This window comes from Pseudorasbora parva, chromosome 12 (assembly GCF_024679245.1).
Source record: "Pseudorasbora parva isolate DD20220531a chromosome 12, ASM2467924v1, whole genome shotgun sequence".
In the NCBI taxonomy this organism is placed as follows: Eukaryota; Metazoa; Chordata; class Actinopteri; order Cypriniformes; family Gobionidae; genus Pseudorasbora; species Pseudorasbora parva.
The window spans coordinates 29,535,716-29,562,442 of NC_090183.1; the positions used below are offsets into that span (position 1 = coordinate 29,535,716).

A 26,727-nucleotide genomic window follows, 5' to 3' on the forward strand; every position below is an offset into this window, starting at 1 on the left:
TACAAAACTATTTAATGCAGAACAATAATATCCTTGCAAAAAAAGACGACTATTGTTGTATAACATGCATTATTTTGCTGGTAATTGTACTGTGGTGATGTATTTCTTGTTATGAGTATGTTGAAACATGTGAAAACACACACACACAGACCCTCACATTTGTGATTTGCTTGTCTTTGATCTGTAAAAGCTGTTGTTGGGCCATCTGCATGTGAAGAAGATTCTGCAGAACAAGACCGTTTCCAAGAATGGCACTCTGCATGAAAAAAAAGAGAGACTGCTATTGCTAAACATGCTTCTTTTTGCTTTTCTATTTATCAGTGAAGTAGCTGCCTATTCATCATAACACACTATATTGCCAAAAGTATTGGTACACGCCTCCAAATCATTGAATTTATTTGTTTCAATCACTTCCATGGCCACAGGTGTATACAATCAAGCTCCCAGTGCCTGACCTCACAAATGCACTTCTAGAAGAATGGAGAAAAATTCCCATAACACACTCCTAAACCTTGTGTAAAGTCTTCCCAGAAGAGTTGAAGCTGTTAGGCCGTGGCAAAGGGTGGGCCAACTCCATATTAAACCCTACGGTTTAAGAACGGGGTGTCATTAAAGTTCATGTTCATGTAAAGGCAGATGTGTCCAAACTTTTGGCAATATAGTGTATATAGTCCAAGTTAAATAGAATTTTGAAAAAATTTAAATATTCCACATGTGACATTTACCTTATTTCAAGCATGCCATTAACACCATGTTGGTAAATTATTACATAAAAAAAATTTACAACAATTATTTATACAATAATATATGATACATTTTCAAAAAATAAATACTGAAATCATTTTTGTTCATATAAGGCACAAAAAAATGATGAATAAAAACTTTGTGCAAAGTAGCACAAATAAATGATGAATGCAACATAAGTTTCCACAAAAGAAAAAAAAGTTTAACAAGAAGTTGAAATATCTTTAATATTACATACGAAATATGTTAAAAAATGTATAATGTATAAAAAATACACAACATAATTGCCCAAAGTTAAAGAAACACCCTTCAGCATTAAGTCAGTCTAGCGGGTGATACAAAGAGAAAGCATGTACCTGCTGTGCTTTTCCTAACTGTAGCAACGCTGCAGTCAACGGTGGACGCAGGAAGGGGAGATTGTGAGGTCGACCAAATTTTCCTGAGGGGAAACCATCAGACAAACCAAATGAGTGGGAAAAATAAGAGACTAAATAAAAATAAAACAAAACAAAACAAAACATGAAAATAAACAGAACAAGCTCTTAAAATAAGAGATGGACAGCAGTATGTGGACGATACTGGTGGCCCATGATTTCGTCATTCCAAAAATTCAGTTCCAGTACTAATAGCAAGTTGTTCCGGAATAGGTAGAGAAGTTTAACATTTAATCATGTGCTATATTTAGTGTTGTAATTGTGTGTTCTCTTTAAGCTCTGGCCTCCACTTCTTCCTCAGCTCATTTATTCTCCCACCCAATGAAAAGTTCATTTTAATATATGATTAGGCTTTCATCAAGAGAAAAATCTGCTCAGAATCTACAGCACTGGTGATCAGTGTTACACACACACATATGCAGAGACATGAGAGATATTTCATCTCAAAAACAGCAATTCTCACAGGAAACATTTTTGGTTCTGTCTGAAAAAGTACTTAAATGTATTACTCATGAATATTGAATAAATTATTTGGCTAATGAGTAAAGAGACACTTAAAGAGAGAGCGTTACCTCCTCGTTTGGCGTTGGGGTAGGGTCTCATAAGGACCTGGAGAGCAGCAGGATTGGTCATACTGTTGAGGAACTGGGCCAGGTTGGGTTCAGGCAGTAAACCTTTCTTATTGCTCAACATCTACAGGAGCACACACACATGGCAAAGATAAAACAACAATTCATTATTTTATTATAAAGAAGAGCCTTATAAAACAGCATTTCCAAGCATTTATTATTATTAACACATTTTATCACATTTTGAGACATGTTAAAAAGGTGATGAATTGAGAAATCAACTTTTCCTTGAGCTTTTGATATATAAAAGGTCATGATAAAATATAAGATTATCCTGTAAGTTTCAGAGCTGAAAACTTCCTTTTTAGTCAAAGACAAGCTTTTATAGACACCAGGCCCAGAAAACGATTGTATGCTTCATCCTTACATCACCGCGCAACTAAACACGCCTCTACAGCATGTCTAATCCAGTAGCCCCGCCCACCGACTCACAGAGCTGATCGGCTCGCTAGCCAGCAGCAATAAACATGTGGAAGAAGATAGCAAGATATTGTGGAAGAAAACAGCCGCTGCATAAGCTTCCTTCGGATCATAATATTAGGAATGTGTGATACTTAATTTGTTTTTAATGAAGTTCCAGCTCACGTGGGGAAGACCGTATACGTCTGTTTGCTTCCTTTCACCGCGGAATCGTTTGTAAACAAGTCTCAAGTGCTGAATTTGCAGACACAATGTTGTGCCTTCTATATTGGATCCGACAGGAATGGTGCAACAAACTTATGTGAGTAAAACGTCTTTTTTATATGTAGGCCTAATAGTAGTCCTGGGCTGTGTGTTTTCCAAATGGGCTAACAAAATGTACGCCCGTCAGCAGAAATTCTTTGTGAGAATTGCGCATGGGTGTGTGTGTGTGCGCGCGTTTCGTGCTTATATTGACCGATCCTGCAGGCCATGTAAAACAGAAATAATATTCCAATCAATCGCGGGTGGATGAGAAATAAATCATTGTGTTTGCTTGATAGAGGTTTATGAGCCATGTGGCCGAGAGAATCCCTCGTGTGAACTGACAGGGCCATAAATATGACAGCGGAGCTGAAGCTCATTAAATATGCAAATCTTCTCCAATCCTAGCCATGGGAGTTTACTTCCAAGTCTCCATTGCGACACGCCCAGTAAAACCCAGCGTTCAGAAGACAGCCTCAAAACCAGTGTAGAAAATCGCCTATTACTTATTAGTTATTAGTTCTTATTAGTTTTTGAATGTAAAAAACACACTAATGTCATTAGTTGACCTCCAAAAACAGTATAAAAAAGAAAAAAAGCCAGTTCATGACACCTTTAACACATTTCAGTAACAAATAATTGAAGGGGGAGTCTAATTCTATTTCATGCATTATGACTTATTTACACTGTTCTATCACTCATGCTGAACATGGCCAACAACACAAAAAAACAGTTGGATGTACATCAACCAGAGCGAGAGCAAGAGCACGTCCATCAACGAGCTTCGTTCAGGTTACTGAAGTTGTTGGCAGCACTGTCATTTTGTTTTTAGACCACGAAAGCAGCAATGTCACTAAATAAGTGTGCTTTTGGTTGTGAGGGAAAGATAACCTTTTTGAGCTTCCTAAATAACCCAGCGTTAAGGAAACAGTGGATCCAGCAAAAAGATACATGCTCGTACATGATCGTTAGGTGGACATTTTTAGAATTGTACTATAAGGCCCTAGCCTGACGTCATCACACTTAATTTTAGTCAGAATATGAGTCTGATACTGCTCCATTGGGCGATTCAACTGAACCAGGAAAGAGCTTAATTGGATAGACCTACAACCAATCAGAGCAATGGGGCAACGCATATCGTTAGCTGTCAGTTGTCAACAGAACTCAACTGCACTGTGTTGCCAAGTCTGTGGTTTTCCTGCAGGTTGTTTTCCATGTCCGTGGGTTGAAGCGACCTTAATTATGTGATATACAGAAACAGGAATGCGAATTTAAGCAGGCAACCTTGCGAAAATAACACCCCTGGAGAACACCCCTGAAACGCTATTGGGCATGTTTTGGGCTAGGAGTTGGTGGGTTTTGTTGTAAAAACGTACAGGTGCAGACAACCCTGTCTGCACGTGCACTGGAATAAGTAACATTAGAAGAAAAAGATGAGTGTAAACTAGTGTTGTCACGATACCAAATACCAAATACGATACCAGATCAAAATACCTCGATACCAATACTAAATCGATACCACGGTAAAAAACAAACAAAAAACAGGTAATATGAATAATATGACAACAGAACTTATTATTATTCATTGTTTTATTTTTTGACTAAAAATTCACTTGGCCAGCATGTTCCTGCCCTGGTTTTTGACCATTCCCTCCTCTTATTGCTATAACAACTGCATGCCAGTGTGAACATCCTTACAGAGATCACATTATCAATCATGTTATCATTCACTAACCTTTCCCCCTTCTCAACAGGTTGGGATGACCAAAATCTTATTTTATGATACGAGTAATTTTATATATTTTTTTAATGTAATCTTATAATTATAATATAGATTTTTAATTCTATCTGTTTTTAAAAATAAGCAAAAAATGCAAATTACAAACAATATGACAAAAACAGTCCTTTATTTTTTAGCTACATTACGTCTATTTAACAGTAGCAAGTCAAGAAAGAAATTAAATAATCAAATATAAAACTGCTTAGTCTTCACTCTATAATTTAACTATACACTGATTCTTAATAAATATATTTGTTATTTAGCCAAGCATGTGGTGGTTTTCTATTTTTCATTGTTTGCTTAACATTAATCACAGAATATTAGGTCTGGCTTAAGACCTGCATTGATCTAATTACCTTAGCTGTATACGCTCACTAAAGACATATCTGAATGCGTTTACCTGAATACTCGCCAGACCGTGCATTTTTTTTAATCATATGTTTGACCATTCAACCCCAAATAATAATCTGCGAAAGAACTGAATGGTGATCGCGTGTTTGTTGTCTGAAAGGCGTGTGCGTGCGCTTCAGGTCAGAGTACGGCTCGAGCATGTCCCGCGCCACGCTTTTTCTTCTCATGCGCGCATATTTCTGTTGCTTTCTCTGTCATGCGCTGCGCGTATATAGGCTATTTAACTCTTCTACTACTTCCAATGTTTATTGAACGGCTGAAGCAGAGCTCTGCACACACGTCCTGACACCTGCTGTCACACATCTAAGCACATTAAGAAATACAGCTCATATTAGCACTGACCTCCTTAAAGTACCGGTACTGATAAAAGTCCATATCGTACCGTTTGTAATAGCAGGGTATCGCAATACTTTTCTAGTACCGGTATATCGTGCAACACTAGTGTAAACGATCTTTGCCGGTGTTGTAAAAAATAGAATTGAAGGATACACAGAGTAGAGTACTTACCAACACGTTCATCATTTCTGAGAGAAATAGTGAAGGTGATTGCATATTCCAACAAGTTCTCCGTTTAGGATTAGAAAAAATTGATGACGTGAAAGATTAAGTTACTGTTTATCATCTGTCCATCATCGTCTAAAGCCCAACCTGACAATTTGATTGGTCCGAACAGTTTCTGTTCGGGTATAATTACTCCTCTATGGATTAAGTCCAGACTGAAGTGCCCAAGCTCAAATGTTGTGGGCGGGGTTGAATTCGGCTGGCATCCAGGCTAAAAAGGCCCTTAATACTTGCGAAAAAGTAGCAAAATTATCGATCAGACAACAAAAGACATGTAGTAGATTGTGTACAACAGGTTTTTTTTAATCATGTTCATAATTTAGAGGCTTTAGAAATGTGCATATACGATTCAGTAGGCTTTATAGGGTTAAGATTTTTCATGTCTTGTCAAATGTTTATCTGGAATGTTTATGTCCCAGCAGTGAGTGAGCATGTGTGACTGTGTGCATTTGTTGGCATGGGGGAGACGCTTGCAGACATGCGGAACTCCTGATTAGATCTCTAATGTCTGCCTGAGGTGTGGATCCATCGCAACAACACTCCAACTCCATCTGCTGACTACTACTCCCCCACCCACACAAACTTGTGCGCATACACACACACACACACACTGGTGCATTCATACTGGAATGGGTGATGCCAAGGATATAACATATTTAGGAATGAAAGTACATCTACGTAATCATTTAAGAATCAGAGGAACGTAGTGGTGGTGATGGCCCTGGGTGAAGCAGCAGACGGGTGGAGTATTTGGGAAGAGAGAGCGAAGAGACAGTTGGCCTAGGATGACAAAAGCAGGGCCATGTCCCATAATGCCCCCTGCTTAGAGCTTGAGATGGATTAGAGCTCTGTTCCTGATGTGTGTTTCCAAAGAGCTATAAACTACAGCTCTAATGGTTTATTTTCTATACCATTAGAAAATTCATTGAATCCACAAATGCTGAAACAACATCTGATGGATTATTGTAATCTAAAGTTTTCTAAAATATGAGTTCTCAAATTACTGACAGTACAGATACATAAAGCTAATATTATGAAATAAGGAACATATAGTGTCTGCTGAAGCACAAATTCTTTGCTAATTCCGCACATTGTAGAGGTATAATATGAAGTAATATAAATGAAGATGCCAAAACTGGCATTACCGAAACTGGCAAAAACATTAAATGTTACATTATTTCTGTATAATAAGTGGTGCCCTACAACATCACAGTAAAATGTCAAGTGATTACTGTACCACTGCACTGCAAAAGCTCTTGCGCATTTTTAAATGAAAGATGAAATAGGACAGAATGATAAAACGGACATTGAAAATCACAGCTCATACAATACATTTTTTTAAACATAATTATACATGAAAATGATTATTAAGCCAAGAAATATGAATCATATTTTTTTGGTTTCTCTACAAAATAATAACAAATACAATGAAAATACAGGTATCAATATCAGTAAGTACCAAAGTGTATATTTTTTACTGCATTATATTAGTTTTAGATTTTAATTATAAATTAAAAAAATTATAATTTATAATTCCATAAAGTAAGGATAATTTTAAATTACATTATTTAAAGCTATGTTAAATTGTTTCAAAATGCAAAAATCTGACTTTGATGTAACTTGTTGTAGCTTTTAAAAAAATGTTAAAAAGCAATATATAACAACACATAACTTTAATTTTAAATGCATATACATTTATAAAACTGTACTTTGTATTAAATTACCTCTGCACAAAATTACAAAAAAACTTGCTAATAATGCTGTGAGGGTGTTTCTAATACAGAGTTTATGGGAGTGGCGGTAAAGTTGACATATTTCTCTCTTCCGACTACATTATCAATCCTCTTTTGGAAAGTGGAAAAAAAAAAACATTGTGGAGTTTTTCTTTTTCTATTTGAGCAAATGGGAACACAAAAATACATTTAATGTATTTTCGCATTCAACACTATAGAAGTTTATCCAACTATGACGACTTCTGCTTCTGAGTAACCTGGAAATGTGAAAAGGGTCTATTGAGGTTAGGGCTTTTTTTGTTTGTTTTTTACATTTAGTTCTGTCACTATGATAAGCATCCTGAACAAACTCCATTTCAAAATTTATGCTCATATGACAATAACTGAGGCACAGCAGAGTCATTGAACATGACTGATATATAACCAGTAGGCACGTATCTTTTGACGGTTTTGCGTATGAGCTCCCAGAGCACTAACCAGAGAGGAAGAAAAGTGCAGACACCTGCTAGTCCCCAAGCAAGTGCTAAAATTATATGACGACACTCACACACAAAAGCAATGTCCTGTCAGACAGAAGGGAACACTTGTGCCCTCACAGTCTGTGTATGAGTGGGTGGGCGTGTCTCAGATACAGACAGAGTACAGAGATGCCTGTGGCTCGGAGGGGTGGACTTCCTGAGAAATGTCAGCTTGCATTTGCTCTATTTGGCTTGATATTTTTCGGAGGAAAATAGAGGAGTAAAGGAGAGTGGAGGAGAGAGAGAAAGGAGAAGAGACGAAGCATTGTATTAAAGACCCCATGAAATCAAAATTATAGTTTTGTGGCTTTCGGTACATATGTACATATATATATATATATATATATATATACATATATATATATATATATATGCTTTTATACTCCTAAAACTTGACAAAAATGCCAAGAAGTATGAATTTGTTTTTAAATTATTCACTGGCAAAAATATTTACGACTTGCACATGGGCATATACAACATGTTGTACAATAACGTGATCTAGAATGAAAATGTCCCCTCTCATAATACCACCTGCATCTGACTATTGGCTCAAAAGGCTATTAGCTATTATCATTATTATATTAGACATTTTCTAAAATTGTTTTATAAAATCATTTCATAGGGTCTTTAAATATATTTTCATCTTAAAAAACAAAACAAAAAAAATTCTCCTCTTCTCTAGCAAATCCTAATATAGTTTTCTAATATATGTGTCATTGTGTACTGAGTGACAAATTGCTGATGCTCCTCTGTTGAAGGTCACTTTGAATAACAGCTCCTGCTAAATGCTTACATTTAAATGTGAAAAGATAATAGTAGTCAGATATTTTATTGTCCACCAGAAGCAAAAAGTTGAACAATGAAATCAATCAATGTTCGGATGTAACCTGCTGCCAACAACTTACTGTATCTGGGCACGATTAAAGTTACATTTGAAATATCAGACGAAAAAAAAAATCTATGTTCTAACAAAATATCAATAAGAACCAATGTTGAGACATGACAAAGTGAATTTGAGTGTGTGTGCTTGTTTTTGTGAAATATAAGGACACAAATGTGTATAATGACATGGGAATGACAGTATTACAAGGAGAGGGTGAAATATGAAGACGTTACCCATGTCCCCACTTTTCAAAAGGTTTATTAATCATCAGGATGAGTTTTTTTGAGAAAGTAAAAATGCAGAATGTTTCCTGTGATTGGGTAGGTTTAGGGGCAGGGTCAGGGGCAGTGTAGAATGTACAGTTTGTATAGTAGAAAAACCATTACACCTGTGAAATGTTCCCACATTTTACAAAAACAAATGTGTGTGTGTGTGTAGGCTGGGCTGGGCTGGGCTGTATTCAGTGGGGCTAAGTCACATAGACAGTACAAAAAAAAGATTCTAAATACAAATAATAAAATGCAACAAAAAACCATAATACATTTTATAATACATAATATATTTATACATATGTATGTATATTTATACACTACCATATCTTGTGTTGCATATAAAGTTTGAGCTAAATTCATATTTTTATTCAGAAAAGACACATTAAAGTATTAAAGCAATATATATAATTTAGAGCTCAAGTTGGATCTCTTTATTATAAACAGCAAGCTAAATACTGTACGTTTACTTTTATCTTACTCAAGGGTTATTCGAAAATGTGAACCAGACTGCATTTAAATACAGATTCACCTGCAGCAAGAATAAACCTGGTTTGTGTCTACCACACTGTGTATTATGTAGTAAATTATTGGCTGCTAAGAGCATTAAACCAACACAATTAAAGAAACATTTAGAAACCAAACACTCAAACTATAATCTGAGTCCTGAAGAAAAACCACTGTGTTGAAGAACATCAGTTACCATTCAACACCACTGACAGTATCTTCAGGACAGTGTTGTTTTAGACAGGCTGCTGGTTTATGCGGATCTGTCCAGCATGTTGAAAATAGCTGTGCGGTTTATTTCAGGCCTCGGAAAAGCAGCGGAGGTCTGGAGATGTCTGAAACAGCAGGGTTTGTATGAATACTGTAATTAAACTGTCACCACTGCTGTTTCACACATGCACGTGTGTGCGTTAATCCTTCTGCATGAATATGTGGGAAAACGCTCTCTTTGCTTGCTATGTGGCGGTAAAGACCATGTCACTTGTCCCCTGCGCGTTACTCACCACTCCCTGAGCAGCGATGAGGGCGGCGAGAGTGCTGCGTCCAGAGGTTCCTGGGGGACACAGAGACAGGCGTATCTCCTGACCCTGGATTAGCTGTCTGTCCATCTCCAGCAGCATTGCTTCAGCCTGCTCCGCCGTCTCATACTCCACAACAGCGAAACCCCGCACTGGACTTCCCTCATCCTGAGCCAGCTGCAACACACAGTGATTAGAGATCAACAAATCGTGTCAAAGACGTGTGAATTTGGTACATTACAATCCAACTGTATAATCATCACTCTGTTCTTGCGATGCATTATTATTTTATGAAACCAAAATAATGAACCATTTCATTCATTTTCATTTAATAATGAATGCAAAATGTATGTGCATTTATGAGATCTCAGCTCTGCTGGGTGGTGTAGAGCCTTAAGGAACCCACTGATTTGTGACTTCTGGTGTTGATTTGTGAGCTGCCTGCAGCTAAAGGATGTGGTTAATGATTGTGACATCTGACATGAGAAATAAAAGCTCACGGCACAATAAGCCCAAGTTTGATATTAGAACGGAAATTGAGTTTTAATTATTGAGTATTTTCCCTTGTGGCAAATATGAACATGTCTGTTTATCGATACTGTGGGGTACAAATATCTGCAATCACAAGTGAAAATGTTTTGTTTATCATTATAAATTATATTATTAGCATGCTATTATTATATTTGTTCAAAGGATTTCAAATGTGCTTATTTGGTTAGTAACCTTGAAATGGACTAGAATATCTCACATTTTTCTTTTGTTTCTTTGTTTACCTAGAGAAAATATGATCAATTTAACTACAACTAATATGTTAAAAACACTGTAAAAAAAAAAAAAAAAAGTGTGTAAATCAAGCAGCATATCACTGGATGTTCTGACATCTTTCCTGAGGCTAATGTCAAAATCAGAGATGACATTTCGTATTTCATTTAATTTCATCATTGGTCATATTTGCTGCTGCTGCCTTTAAAAAAATACTATGATATGCTAAATATGAAATAGAATAACATGCAACACCCCAAACAGTACATGGTCACTTAAGCCATGCTTAAATGCATGAATGCCATAGCATTAGGTATATAAATATTTGGGACCACTGAAGCGAAGACGGACATTAAACCGAACGATAAAATGATTCAGCATAAAGACTTGGACATGCATATAAGCTTACTTGCAATATGCCAAAGCCTCTCTAATTCCCAACACAATTACCAGGCAGTGTTTTTGAATCTCACAACCCTTATGAGGAACCACACAGGGAATCAAGAACATTCACAAGGTGAGCTTGAGTAAACACACACAAACACACTCTCCAGATGTGTTGTGAGGTGTTGCCTTTCATCTGTGTGCGTCATTTCGTTGAATTGGCCTCAAGGGAGTACAGCGACACCTCATCAAAACATCTTCACCAACTGCCAGGGACTGATCAGTGGAAAGAACTGCCTCCTCTACTGCTCCTTCATCACATACAGCTTAAATCTAAGTGTCTTCCATGACTTGTAAATACTCTGGATCAGCGGCGGCTGGTGGGTTTTAAAATAGAGGAGGCAAACAAAATGTTAGCCTTCACATCCCCTCCCAAAGATTTTGAAAATGGCCTTTTGGTAACTTTTAGACTGAACATTTACAGAAAACGATACATATACAGCAAGACAATATATATACAGTATATATATATACCGTATATATATATATATATATAAAATTTCACTCACCTAGTCTATCACTTAAAGGAAAACGCCAACTTTTTGGGACTGGCTTATTCACCGTATCCCCCAGAGATAGATAATACATAGCATTTTTTATACCATACATACCATGGGTGCATCAGATGGTATGATGGACTTAACTAACTCTGGGATACGGATACGGATACGGTGAATAAGCTAAAGTCTCAAAAAGTCGTGTGTTCCTTTAAAAGTGTTAAAAGAGCACATTTGTCCATTTAGTGAAGCTGATTGCTGTAGCCTATAACTTAGCTCAGCATTTTCATGGGTTCTTCATTTTTTATTTGTAACTGTCTGTTGCGATCAAATATTCAATATATCTAGCAGTTTAAACTAACATCATGTAATTGGCATCTCTTGATTCAATGATTGGTTGATATAGCAAGGGAGCAATGGCCTCTCCCATGTTTCTTTTCTCAATATTCCTATTAGCTGAAAGTAAAATAATCAATGGTGACCAGCTAATGTTTTATTCTTTTTTACCAACCAGGGCTCCAGGCTAACATGTTCACTAGGAGCACAGTGGCACGGGGTGCACATGTAAATCAACATGCTAATATCCACTATATTACTAATAAATACTCAAAGAAATCTCGAGCCAATAGCGTTTCAAGTATGAGATGTGACGGAGCATGTGATTTGTTGAATTCATTGAACAAATACGCCCTTTACTGACCGAGATACTTTTGAGTTTGAACGAGAGATCTAATTCATGAACAAATTGAATGCAATTTAATGGATAACATTTTATGGAGCCCTGCCAACAGAGGCACGGTTCTCTGGCTATGGGTTTGCTTCCCCCTCCCCTTCTCGATCCCCTCAGACTTTCGTTTTGCAGATTCGGCACATACAGTAAGAGTGCGGTAGTTACAGAGTTGAAATTACAAACAATAAATATGCACTCAGTGACATTTTCATTTAAAAATTTTAGGTAGGCTGTGCCTCCCTTGCCTCCCCAGAAGAGCCACCACTGCTCCAGATAATGGTCGTGATATAATATATTTGCGCCACCCAGTCACTTTCTCAGTCAGATCAGTTCATTATTCAGAACACTGACTCCTGTGATTCATTCAGACTGATTCACCAACTTTGACTGATTCATTACAAATAATCTCACAAGTCAAGGGATTTGTTCACGTTTTTATCATTGAGTGTGAAAACTTACTTACATTGTGTCTCTGCTTGCTTTATTATGAGAGCAATTGAACACTGTGTTAACTAGATTTTTTTTAAAAAAAATTATTATACATTTTGTGCCACCTAGTCTCTTTATTAATCAATAATGATTCAGAACAATGTGCTTGATTCAGACTGATTCATAAACTTTGAGTGATTCATTACAAAGAATCACACTGATCCAAATGATTTGTTCCAGTTTTGTGCTTTAAATTTCTTTTATTTGCGCAGTTAGCAATGGCAAATCAATAGAACACTGTTCAATGTCAATATATGATATATTTTGTGCCGCTTAGTCTCTTTCTTATCACAAACTATTCACCCAAGTTCACCACTCCTGATTCTGAAAGGCGGAGCAGTAAACACTGATGTACAGCTTTCCTACAGAAAGAGAGAGAGAGAGAGAGAGAGAGAGAGAGAGAGAGAGAGAGACAGATAGAAGGATGAGGAAAGAAAGGATGAAGGTTGAATCGAGGGGGGTGGAAGAAACTGATCAGCTATTGGCAGTTACTCGGATGGAAATGAGACCCCTGAGGGAACATAGATGGAGGAAATGGAGAATGAGGGAGAGAGAATAAAGAGAGCTCCGGAGGGTGAGTGAATGAATGAACGGAAAACATGCCAGTGACAGAAGATGGAAAATATAGAGCCCAGAAGAAAAGACAGGATGTTGAGAAAAGTGAGATGAAGATGGGCTGATTAAAGGACAGAAAAAAAGGAGTGGCATAAAGGATGATAGAAGCAAAAAGGGAATTACAGTCAGATTCAATGTGTACCATATACATGTATATACAGACATGCACACACACATATATATATATATATATATATATATATATATATATATATACACATGCATAGTACATGGTAGTGAGAATGTAGGAAACCATGAATCTGTTATGCGTACTAGTGTGGCCTGGATATTTCTTTCACACTGTCACGGCATACGTCCTTGGCAGTAATAAGTGGTGCGGTATGTCTCGGAGGAACCCAGGCTTATCTGTGCCAGTTATAATGCAGTCAGGACAGTGTATGTAAAAGTCTAAATATAGAGAAGGAAAAGCATTCGTCATTTGGAAGAGTCTCAAACATTTGTGTGTGTGTCTGTTTGAGCAATATGGTGAACACACCATTCCCAGAAACGGTTCCCAGAAAAACATTTTACAGCCTTTCTATAGCTCAGCAGTTTTATTGACAGCAGTAACGTTTCATTTAAATATCAATAGATATTTCATCTTAAACTTCTTTACGGCCCTTTCACACCAGACGCGTAATAGAAAAGCTAATATTTGGCATCAAAACCATTCACATCAGCCGCGACATGAATTTGCAACGTTTCAGATCTCCAACATTCCAAAACATCTGCGGCGTTAGCCAGCTGAGAAAACACGGACACTTCATCGTTCAGTGAAGATGAGCTTTTCATTTTATTTAAAAGATCAAAAAGAAGGTTTTGGGGTGCACCCAGTCTTAAAATAACAGAGAGTCTGAAGAGGAGTATGCTGATCTTGTACAGGAGCTAAAACTTTATTATGGCCAGTTCCGCTTTCGAAAGTCCGTGTTCACAATGTAAACATTTAAAGGGTTAGTTCACCCCAAAATGAAAATTATTTAATAAATTACTCACCCTCATGTCGTTGGACACCCGTAAGACCTTCGTTCATCTTCGGAACACAAATTAAGATATTTTTGTTGAAAGCTGATGGCTGAGAAAGGCTTCAGAAAGGCCTCCACTGGCATTCAGTACATTCCCACTCACAGGACCCATAAAACTCACTAAAAACATCGATACAAAGTCCATCTCACTACAGTGGCTCTACAATAATTTTACAATGTGTCGAAAATAGTTATTGTGCACACAAAAATCTAAATAACTTTATCCACCAAGTTATTTACGTGAACTCGACGCATGCGCGAGAATATGACACAGATCCGCCGTTCAGAGACATGACCCGGAAGCGAAGAGGAGTGCCACTATCGCGTGAGTTCACGTCCGAGACCTACACAGAAGACAATAACTTGGCGGATAAAGTCATTATTTAGATTTTTGTTGCGCACAAAAACTAATTCTCGTCGCTTCATCAAATTATTGTACAGCCACTGTAGTGAGATGGACTTTGTATCGATGTGTTTAGTGCCTTTATGGGTCCTGTGAGTGGGAATGCACTGAATGCCAATGGAGGCCTATCTTAAGCCATTCTCAGCCATCAGCTTTCAACAAAAATATCTTCATTTGTGTTCCGAAGATGAACGAAGGTCTTACGGGTGTACAAGAAGGTGACAAGAAAGAACAACAAGAAGGCAAGTAATACATTAAATAATTTTCATTTTTGGGTGAACTAACCCTTTAAAGCGGGGGTGAAACACTCAGTTTTAGTCAATCTCATGTCAATCTTGAGTATCTATAGAGTAGTATTGCATCCTTCATATCTCTGAAAAGTCTTTAGTTTTAGTTATTATGAGAGGTACAAGAGGTAAAAAACGATATAAACACTTCGTTTTCTCACACAAACCGCTTGCTCCGTGTCTTAGGCCATCAGTGTGTACTTACGATGGGGGATTGTTTAATTTGGACTTCTCTGTGTATCCTCTTTGAGGTGGTGACCATAGACCTGCATTATGTGAGGCACAGACAAGAACGGTTTGACCTAAAATGATCAAAATTGAAACTACTGGGGAAATGCCCATGAGGTAAGCTAAAACATATCAAAATTTAATTTCAAAGTGAACTATCCCTTTAATTGTCGAATTTTGTTGGAGCTGTCATCTTGTCCCGGGTCCGACTCGTGTTCAAATTGATATACGTTTGCACAGATGTGCCCTCAGAGACTCCCGCCGCTTTGCCTCTACTGTTGTCAAGGCTAATAGCTCTACCCACAGGACAGAGGGGCGGGGTGAGCCAATCTCATTAGCATTAAAGCCTTATGCACTGAAATGGCTTGGTGAAAACAGAGCTGTTTTTGACCAGGTAAAATGAGTGTATTCTTACAATACTAATGAGAATTTTTAATAAAAGTATATTACAAAGTTTTAATTTAGACACTAAAGAACCATATTAACTTGTACAAAAATGGCATTATATGACCCCTTTAAGGCTGATCTAAAGATGCAATGCCACATAAAAGCAGATTTAAAATACGCCGGGTCTGATCCACCCATAGACTGTAAAAAAATATGGACGTAGTGTCCGTGACGTCACCCATAGGATTCTGATAAGCCGTTCTGAAGCTTAAAGTAGGGGCGAGCTGGGCGTTGCCATCTTGTGAGCGAGTCATCGCGTGTCACTCCCGGATAACAGAAAATGGGCAAAAAGGCGGGATGTGCGCGGAGCTGAGGTGACGCAATAACTATAGACGGCGGATAAATGGCTATCCACTTGTAACCACGCCCTTAATTATGCAGAACCTTAAGGCTTTATATAACGTAAACGAATGAGTTATAAAAAAATTCACCCCCCTCAGAGTTGTCATGAAGATCAACATTAGCCTTATAAGCCAAAACCACAATTTGTACCAGGCTGCAAACATGTTTTTTCTGCTTTAAAGTTGAGAATTTTAACATGGCGCTCAATGAGATTCTGCTCCCTTCTGGAGCCTGTCCCTAGTGGCCAGTTGAGGAACTGCAGTTTACATTACTTCCGTATTGGCTTCAAGAGAGATCGCGGGAGGTTGCCGCTTGGATCCACCTAGTATCAGCCCCTAGTATCAAAGGCGACACTGAAACAATATGTGAGTCCATTTCACTGAAGGTGTGTGTGTGTGTGAGAGTTTGTGTTTTTGAACGTGAACTTGTGCCGCCCTAAACTACATCATTGTCATGACAACCGCTGGAGACAAAACAGGACTAACTTTAGCTCCATATGTTTTAGGCAAATTAAAAAAATGTCTACCATTAAAATAAGAGTCCTGTGCTTACATTGACAAGCAAAACCATCCATAATATCTACTAATAACTGATAGAGCAGCATTGGAGTTCATACTGAAATCTTTGATTTTTAATTTGCTACATTGGTATCTTGAAAAATCTGAGATTAGTTTTTGACAGAGAACTTCAGATGGGCTATTCCAACGTTCAAAAGTTGAGTCGGGAATATTTTGAATTTTTGAAAGAAGTCTCTAATGCTTACCAAGACTGCATTTATTTGATGAGAAATATAGTACAAACTGAAATATTGTTTAATTTTTATCATAATTTAAAATAACTGTTTTCTATTTGGAATTGTGTAATTTATTCCTGTAAAGGCAAAGCTACATTTTTAGCATCCATTACTCCAGTTTTCAGTGTCACATGAGCCTTCAGATATATTTAAAAAAAGTCTTATTTGCTGATCTGGTGTTCAGGAAAATAAAAATCGTATTTTATCAAATTTTGAAAACATTCGTGCTGATTTGGTTTTTTTTAGGATTCTTGGATGAATTGATAAGTTAGATATTGGATGGTACTTGATAAAGAAATAAATAACAGATAAGTTCAAATCTGCTACAAAAAAGTTTTTAAAAAAATGAAATAAAAAAATTGTCTCTTTTGTTCAAAATAGTATCTTTGATGAATAAAAGTAATTTTTTTAATAAAAGTCTAACTTTTTAATGACAGTGTACATGTGAAATTTTGACAAATCTGAGATGCAGGAACATAAGAAAAAGTCTCCATTTGCACTCCACTTAATCGCATTTTTGTCTAGGATAAACAGTTTTGGAAAAAATCTCATATTAAAAAGATCTTATTTGTAATTTTTCTCTTTTACAGGCTTTCTCTGTTGCGTGTTCCTGCTTACACACACACACACACACACACACACACACACACACACACACACACAGGCCCAGATGAGCTGTTGAAACCCAGTGAAAAGAGATATGGAATATGAAAAGCAGATATTTAGAGGCATGGAATAAAACAACAAAAAAGATTCTTTCACCATCCAGTGCTCTTATCCCAAGCAAAGACACCACAAAGACAGAGTAGCAAAATCATACGGGAAGAAGATGAGTGTTTTTGTATATAACGGCAAGCTTCTGAGAGACAAATTAGAGCATTACATAATTTTAATAAACCTGCTGAGATGCACAAATGTTAAACTGCCCTCCCTCTTGGCCCAAACTGATTCTGTCACAAGTGTGTATCCTAAAGGGCACTTGACACAAATCTAATACAATAATGATCCATGAGTTTCCTTTGATTGGCCTTGTATGTACAAACACATTCCTAGACAGGAAGGAGAAGGTGGTCAGGCAAGAGGGTTCCACCGTCTGTATGTACGGGTGCAGTCACACCCTCTGAGATGTTCAACCAACCAGTCATTACTGACCTCAGGCCAGGAAAATCAATACAGCAACCAGCTCCATTTAAACACACAAACAGTATACCAAACCATAAATCACTCCATCAAAGGCAAATATTGTGCCTGGACGTCTGAATGGCGTGTTCCCTCTGGCTTGGACATGGTCTATTTCCTGTTATAAATGGTTGACCTTTGAGAGTGATATAGAGACCCCAGTGGGATTCTGGGAAAGAGGGAGCACTGAACAGTATGAATAAAAGAATAATGTCAAGGCACCAACCAAGGTACAAACTTCAGCTTTCTATAACATGGCATGAGATCTTTTTGCAAAAGTAACAAGAAATTTTTTTTTTTTTTGAAGAATATATATATATATACAGTGCCTTGCAAAAGTATTTGGCCCCCTTGAACTTTGCGATCCTTTGCCACATTTCAGGCTTCAAACATAAAGATATAAAAACGTATTTTTTTGAAGAATTAACAACAAGTGGGATACAATCATGAAGTTGAACGAAATTTATTGGATATTTCAAACTTTTTGAATAAATCATAAACTGAAAAATTGTGCGTGCAAAATTATTCGGCCCCTTTACTTTCAGTGCAGCAAACTCTCTCCAGAAATTCAGTGAGGATCTCTGAATGATCCAATGTTGACCTAAATGACTAATGATGATAAATAGAATCCACCTGTGTGTAATCAAGTCTCTGTATAAATGCACCTGCACTGTGAGTCTCAGAGGTCCGTTTAAAGCACAGAGAGCATCATGAAGAACAAGGAACACACCAGGCAGGTCCGAGATACTGTTGTGGAGAAGTTTAAAGCCGGATTTGTATACAAAAAGATTTCCCAAGCTTTAAACATCTCAAGGAGCACTGTGCAAGCTATAATATTGAAATGGAAGGAGTATCAGACCACTGCAAATCTAACAAGAACTGGCCGTCCCTCTAAATTTTCAGCTCATACAAGGAGAAGACTGATCAGAGATGCAGCCAAGAGGCCCATGATCACTCTGGAGGAACTGCAGAGATCTACAGCTGAGGTGGGAGACTCTGTCCATAGGAAAACAATCAGTCGTATACTGCACAAATCTGGCCGTTATGGAAGAGTGGCAAGAAGAAAAAAAGTGTTGTTTAAAGTTTGCCACAAGCCACCTGGGAGACACACCAAACATGTGGAAGAAGGTGCTCTGATCAGATGAAACCAAAATTGAACTTTTTGGCAACAATGCAAAACGTTATGTTTGGCGTAAAAGCAACACAGCTCATCACCCTGAACACACCATCCCCACTGTCAAACATGGTGGTGGCAGCATCATGGTTTGGGCCTGCTTTTCTTCAGCAGGGACAGGGAAGATGGTTAAAATTGATGGGAACATGGATGGAGCCATTCTGGAAGAAAACCTGATGGAGTCTGCAAAACACCTGAGGCTGGGACGGAGATTTGTCTTCCAACAAGACAATGATCCAAGTAAGGGATAATCCACGGCTAGCCATGCATTAAAGGATTTTAATGCACGGCGTAGAGGCGAAGAACCTTTGCACGGCGTAGAGGTTGCCTCTAGGTAATACATAAATGTATATACATAAATGATGCTAGCATATACAGAATTTACACAAGAAAGAAGCTTTAAATAGTGTTTCAAATCAAAACAGGGCAACCAATGTAATTCAACTCAAACTTTATATCAGGCGCTACCAACTTCATAGGAAACACATTCGACAGAAAGATCTCAGAGACTAAAAACTGTTCAAATATGACAGATAACATCTGGATATAGTAGTTTTAGCAGTGCCGCTCACGTTTTCTAACTGCAGTTAGCGCCTTGCGAGCAGTGGGGCTTTTATTATGGTGGGACACAGTCGACGGTGCCTTTTCCGTTTTCCGTTCATGAGTATGAGGTAACGCAGTTCTGTTTATCATATTACATACATTTAAATGTGTGTTTAAAATTATGTTATGACGTAACTCTGTGCATTCGCTCAGCGACTGCTGTGACACTCGTTGCACACTGCTAAAGCGTTTCTGCAGAATAAAACCGGAAACCGAGGGTAACACCAATATGACGCTCCTTGGTTAAAATAGCAATTTTCTCACAATTTACAAAAAGTTGCAAACATTTGGGATATTTTAAGAACTCAACTGAACAAAATAACACTCACCTGGTGGTTTTTGGTTATTTTACTGCAAAAATACTACATAGTGCACCTTTAACTATAATGAAACGAGTGAACAGCTGTTAATGCAGTTTTTAGAATGATTCATTTGCATGGCGTCAGTGCAACAGAATCATTTTATCAAGAGGTGTTCTAATCTCTTTTCCATCACACTGTGAATAAAGCTGGCCAACCAATAACCAAAAACATAAGACATACAAAAACTAAAAACTAAAATTACTAAAAATAAACTGAAAATAAAAACTGAAAATATAAAAATAAAAGCTAAGTCAACATAACCAATATTATAATACTGTTTATAATACTTAAAAAACAGTGTCTAAACAGACAAACCGTATTTTGAAATCGGGCCAGATTTTCTGGTGCTGGACTGAACATTCATGCTGAACACTTCAGTTTTAAATACAGGAACTTCACCACAACGTGTGAATAAGCACACAAATCTAGAAGCATACACTGATACATAGTGATATAATGGAAAAATAAAAGCAGTGCAAAAAAAGAATGGAGAGCAAAAGATGAGGGGTGTCTGTCTTTAAAAGCATCTGAATGGCCAACTGGATATGCTGTATACATTTTTCAAATGACCTACATGTGGTCATTAATAATGCAGCAGCATTAAAAATCAGATCACTTAATCTGTATGGGATCAATATGAATATTTTTAGACATAAAACATTAATGGTTACTTATTTTCAAAAGCATTTTACTCTGTCTTCATATTTCATTTTCAAGCAGAAGGTTGTCTTAAAAAGTGACATGTTTGTTCGTGTGTGTTATGACAGCCTTCAAAATCTACTGAGGGTGTCCGTTCACGGGTCAGCAGATGAGTTGACCTTCATATCAGTCCAAAGGAAAACACAGAGATAAATACAGAGACAAACTGAAAACAGACAAAGAGAGAGGGACGAATAGATGAAGAAAAACAGAAAGAGGCAACAAAATCTTTTCTGAAACCACTGGTCTGATCTTTCCACCTAAATATATCTAGGTGCACTGTCTGTCTGTGTCTGTGTGTGTGTCCAGCTGTCTGTATTAGTATGTATGCGAGTCCCTCATATGTGCCAGGGTCAGAGTATGCCCGTCACGAACGCGCTGAGTCATCTAATAATCTTTCTCAAAAAGAAAGGAAAAAGGAAGAGTTGACAGAAGGGAGGAGGACTGTGAGATGAATGAGTGACAAAGTGGGAGGTGAGATGCCAGAAAGGAAAAAAAGATGCATTTTCAAACACATAATTGAGCTGACATTTCCTGCCAACTAAACTCAAAAGTGTTTTCATTTCTATCACATGATAATGGCTTCTGCAGCAATCTGAGTGAAACATGACCTGGTCATCACTTCAAATGAGATGTGAACTATGATCAAGCTATTCTGACTTCAAGCCAGTAAAAGTCATATTTTATTCAACCTTGTGTCAGTTTAACTTTCCTTCAAAAAACACAAAGGAGATGCATGCAAATGGTTCTTGTGTGTTTTGTGATCAATCGACACATCCAGGTATAAATGTGCACAGTATTTACTGTAAATGACTTAGGCCTGGGACACACTAGACAATTTTCAAATTTTAACCCATTTTAAAACCTTGGAAGACTACAGACTTAAAGGGATAGTTCACCCAAAAATGAAAATGTTATGTTTATCTGCTTACCCCCAGGGCATCCAAGATGTAGGTGTGTTTGTTTCTTCAGTAGAACACAAATGAAGATTTTTAACTCAAACCGTTGCTCGTATAATGCATGTCAATGGGGTCTAATTCTAATTAGACTGGTGGTAAGCAGACAAACATCAAATTTTCATTTTGGCTGAACTATTCCTTTAAGGACGGTTTCAACTAACGTTTAATATTATAATCCTCCGAATGCAGGCACTACACAATACGGCCAGAGCACGAGACCACACACCTGCCGATTAATAATTTCAAGTCTTTTTTCTTTGTCTATATATAGCTGCCATGTTGGATCTTAGTATCCAGTCAGAGGCTCGATCACAAGTTGTAAATATCAAACAGGTTTGATCACGATTAATCGCATCTAAAATAAAAGTTTGTTTACACATAATATAGCTGTGTGTACTGTGTATCATTTTTAAATACACACACGTGAATGTATATGTATATGTATATATATATATATATATATATATATATATATATATATATATATATATATATACAATTTTCTTAAACACAGTACACACATACTATGTAACACAAACTTTTGGATGCGATTAATCATAACATTTAAGGATTTTTTGGACAAAAAGTAATTTGTGACAATGCCTCGAATCGGTAATTATACACTACATATTTGAAAGTTTGGAGTGTTAGGTGGTATGTATCTTTGGAAGTGATCCGCCACCTGAAAATGTTACAACAGGAGGACTGAATAAACCCTGAAATAACTCCATATAACAGCTGTTGAAGAATTAGGAGAAAATTAGAGTCACTCTTTCCAATCCCTAAGCAGTTATGAAAGAAGCTTTTAGATCATTAAAACCGTCCTAAATATTGATGAGACATTTTCTGTCAGCATAAGGCACATTTTGCATCTTGTTTTCCGGCATCTCCTGCACACAGATGAGCTGAATCACTTGCGCAGTTCATTGAGTTATCTAATTTCTGTACAGTAGTGGGGGTGGCAATATTCAGAGAGCTCCATTATTGATTCTTGAAGCAAAGCTTGAGTATTAAAGAGGCCTGAGAGCACTGTGATGCAATTTGAGGTCAAAGTCCTGAGAGCTTGATGCATCTCCAACACTCCAGCAAATGGTGTGGGTTTAATGCTGCTGCAAAGCTTCATGGGATTGAGAGGGTGTAGGGTATTGATTTCGGTGTTGGCTGGTGTTCACCTAACTGTAGATCTAAAGTCAGTGTTGCCCTTTAGCTTTAATGGTTTTGATTAGGATGGAGGTTGAGGAAACTGTATCCTGCATCAGCACTTAAAGGCAGTTTTCCTGGGAGGTATTGATTTCTAGAGAAGGTTTGCATGGTGAAAAGCTCTCTCTTATTAACACAGTGGCGAGAGAAAGCTAGGCAGGGTTTCCACACAAGTCCTCGTCACCAAGTCTGGCAACAGAACTTAACCTTTAAAGCCAGATCATTAATACTTCTCTAATGACTAGGTTAGGAACAGAAAAATGGTTTATGAGATGGTTCTTTTTAGTCGTTTTAGTGAATAAAAACAAAAAGCAATCAGTTTAGTCTGATTACCAGACAAACACCTCTTATGAGCAATTTCTTTAAGTGAATCAGAAAAACCCAGCTCAGTGTCGCTGGATTCCCAAATGAATGACTCTTATCAGCTGGTTTCTTTTAGCAAATCAAAAGCATACAGCACAATCAAGGTGGTGTGAATGTGTGAATGGTGTGAATTCTGAATAAATTACTCTTATGCAGCAGTTCTTTTTTTTAGCTAATTAAAAACATGCAGTGCAAACAGTTTAGTCTAATTACCAAACAAATGACTCTTATGAGCTATTTCTTTAAGTAAATTAGATAAGCCTAGCACAATCAATGTAGCTGGATCCCTGAACAAATGACTCTTGAGCCGTTTCGGTGGTCCCCATTAGACATTCTGTTGACTTTAAGTAACGTTGCACCTACATGTCAACTAACTCACATTGCATGTCAACTGAATCTCCTTTGATTATTATTACACTGGTAGGGTTAGGGTTAGTAGAATGAGTTAAAATGTACTTGCAGAGTTACTTATTCATTAGAATGTCTAAAAGTGGACCGTGAAAATAATGTGTTACCGCTGAATCAGTGCAATCTGTGTAGTCTGATTACCAAACAAATTACTACAATAAACAATTTCTTTAAATTATTTTGAAAAACACTGCACAGTGTAGTTGGGTTCTCAAACACATGACTCTTTAGTCTGATGTGGTCAAACTCAATTCTAGTCAGAATATGAGTCTTATACTAGAGGTGGGCAGATCGATACTAATATCGATAATACCGATACCAACGTTGGTATCGGTATTGATCGATACCAATGTGAAAATATCGATACTTAAGTTTCAGTTTCTCTCGTTTTGCAACCTGGCCGTGTTTGTCAAAATGCTTCTGCTGTCACACAGCAGAGGAAGCTCTCAAGAGAGTGCTGCTCGTGCTCGACACTGCTCTCCTCCCCCTCTCCTGTTTTGTACCGTCACGTGACTCACCACTAGCGCTACCACCAGCAGTCAGGCGCGTGCGCCGCTCAGCCAAGCATTTAAATTTTCAGCATTATATCGTATGACAAGGAGAATTTGTTTTACATGTTTTATATTTATTGTGAATTAAAACTTTGTGACTTTGTTTATTTAAGAAAAAATTCCTGAAAAGAAGTGCACTAAAGAGATTATTTTTTGTTAACATGCTACTTGAAAAGAGTAATCATTTTGTAACTTTGTTTATTTAAATAAAACAGAAGTAACCAAAAGTTGTTTCTGAACAAAAGCTTTTGTAGTACTGATTAATAAGCCAAAATGCAAATCACAAAAACATATTAAAAGTCATGAAAATTCATTTATTAAGGTTGAAGACGCATCCACCTTAATTATTAAAAAGTATCGGTATTGGTATCGATATCGGCGATACTGGCCCTGTATTTAATTGGTATCGGATCGATACCAAATCTAGCGGTATCGCACACCTCTATCTTATACTGCTCCATTGGGCTGTGATTATGGGGCGTGTTTCAACCAAACCAGGAAAGACATCAATTGGATAGAACTACAACCAATCAGAGCAATGGGGCAACGCATAACGTTAGTTGTCAAATGTCAACAGAACTTAGCTGTACTATGTTGCCAAGTCTGCGTTTTTTCCGCTGTTTTTTTTCCATGTTAGCGGGTTGAAGCGACCTCAATTATGTGATATATAGACCCAGGAATGCTAATTTTAGCAGGCAACTGTGCCAAAATAACACGCATTTTACCCCTCAAACTGCATTTTTTCTGGAGAACCGCCCCGAATAGCTATTGGGCATGTTTTGGGCTATTAGTTGGCGGGTTTTGTTGTAAAAACTTGGCAACCCTGTCTGCATGCACGCTGGAATAAACTCTTTGCCGGTGTTGTAAAAAAAAAAAGAATTTAAGGATACACACCTTAAAGGATACACAATTTAAGGTTACTTAACAACATGATCATCATTTCAGAGAGAAATAGTGAAGGTAAATGCATATACAAACAAGTTCTCAGTTTAGGATTTGAACAAATTCAATCCAAGCACATTTGATGACTTGGATGATTACGTTACTGTTTTTCAGCTGTCCGTCATCATCTAAAGCCCACCCTGACAATTTAATTGGTCCGAACAGTTTCTTGTTCTCAAAATAATTAATATTATGAACCAATTTTGTGAATAAATAAAACAGGACAATCAATGTAGTCAGATTTTCGAAGGAATAACACTTATGAGCTGGTACTTTTCAATAAATCTAAATGAATCTGACTCACAAACATTTATGAGTGCTTTTATGTCATTTTCTGGAGATTGATAGCTCACATCCTCCTTAATTTTGATTGTATTGAAATGAGCACCAGACAAATATATCAAACTTCTCCTTTTTATGTATACCAGAAGAAAGTCCTAGAGGTAAATAAATTATGACAAAATTCAAAAAGTTTAGGGTGAACTATACCTTTAAAAGACAATAGCAACAATAAACACATCCCAATAGACTACAGAAGCCCTAAAGAAATAATTTCTGTTTGATTTCTCCAATAAATATCTCCCTAACTTCTCCAAAGGCAAAATAATTTGTTCTATAAACTAATTATTTTCCAGTCATGTCGGGGCAAGTGAAATGCCTGAATACAAACGCCCCCTGCTACTTTTCTCCACAACTCACCTGGCAGAAGACGGGTTTGTAGCTCTCTGAAAATATGTGAGCCAGCTCCTCCGAGTCTTCAAAGTCTAGCGGCAGGCGATCCACGCATAGGCACTTGGAGTGGAGGTGGTCAGCAGAGGTCAGCTGGTTGACGTCAGCCCATTGCACCATGAGTGCACGGTCACCCAGCGGTTTGCCCAAGAGTTCTGACCGTGCCCTGGAGGCCGAGTCCTTCTTCATGTACTCCACAAAGCCGTAGCCTTTGGAGTGCCCCGTAAGGTCACTGTACACCAGGAAACAGCGCTCAATGTTGCCATAGGAACGCACCAGCTCCTGAAACTGGCCAGCAGTGACTGTGTAGGGCAGGTTGGTGACACACAGGAGGGAGTCCGTGGGCTGAAGCTGGACGGTGATGTCACGGCCTCGGATTGATGTCTGGTGCAGAGTCCGGATGGCATCCTGTGCCTGGTCACCATTTAGAAGGGTTACGAAGGCTAGTGAGACAAACACACATACACACACAGACACAAAAAAAACAACATTAATGAAACACTCAAAGGGCAATCAAATGGATATTGAGTGCAAAAACAAGTACAGGAGTATTACACCCCATGTGTGACACTAGGAAAAATAAAAAATTGTGGATCACACTGAGTAGTAACAAACACAAACGGAAAAACTCATCAAACTTAAAACTTAACATACAGGCCAGAGAAAAACATCATAATATAACATCAAACAAAATAAAATTGAAGTTTATGTTAGTAGATGCATTTCATTTTTTTGTTATATCACTGAAACGAAGAGCAGACTGCAAATGAGAGCGCACACACAGCAGGACCTCAGCAGAAAGTCAAATTCAGGTGCTGATACAGTCACATTTATTTACATTTTTATTGA

At 37.5% G+C, this 26,727-nt stretch overlaps 1 protein-coding gene across 2 annotated transcripts in view; it reads right to left on the reverse strand.

Moving 5' to 3' along the window:
• raver2 (ribonucleoprotein, PTB-binding 2) overlaps window positions 1-26,727 on the reverse strand; it is an 88,029-nt gene that overhangs the window by 22,549 nt on the left and 38,753 nt on the right. For both annotated transcript variants that reach the window (XM_067459808.1, XM_067459807.1), the window contains exons 3-7: window positions 25,849-26,321; window positions 9,636-9,827; window positions 1,751-1,871; window positions 1,101-1,183; window positions 158-256 (exon numbers count right to left, since the gene is read on the reverse strand). In XM_067459808.1, the coding sequence (XP_067315909.1) occupies window positions 158-256; window positions 1,101-1,183; window positions 1,751-1,871; window positions 9,636-9,827; window positions 25,849-26,321 (968 nt within the window). The remainder of the gene's footprint in view (window positions 1-157; window positions 257-1,100; window positions 1,184-1,750; window positions 1,872-9,635; window positions 9,828-25,848; window positions 26,322-26,727) is intronic.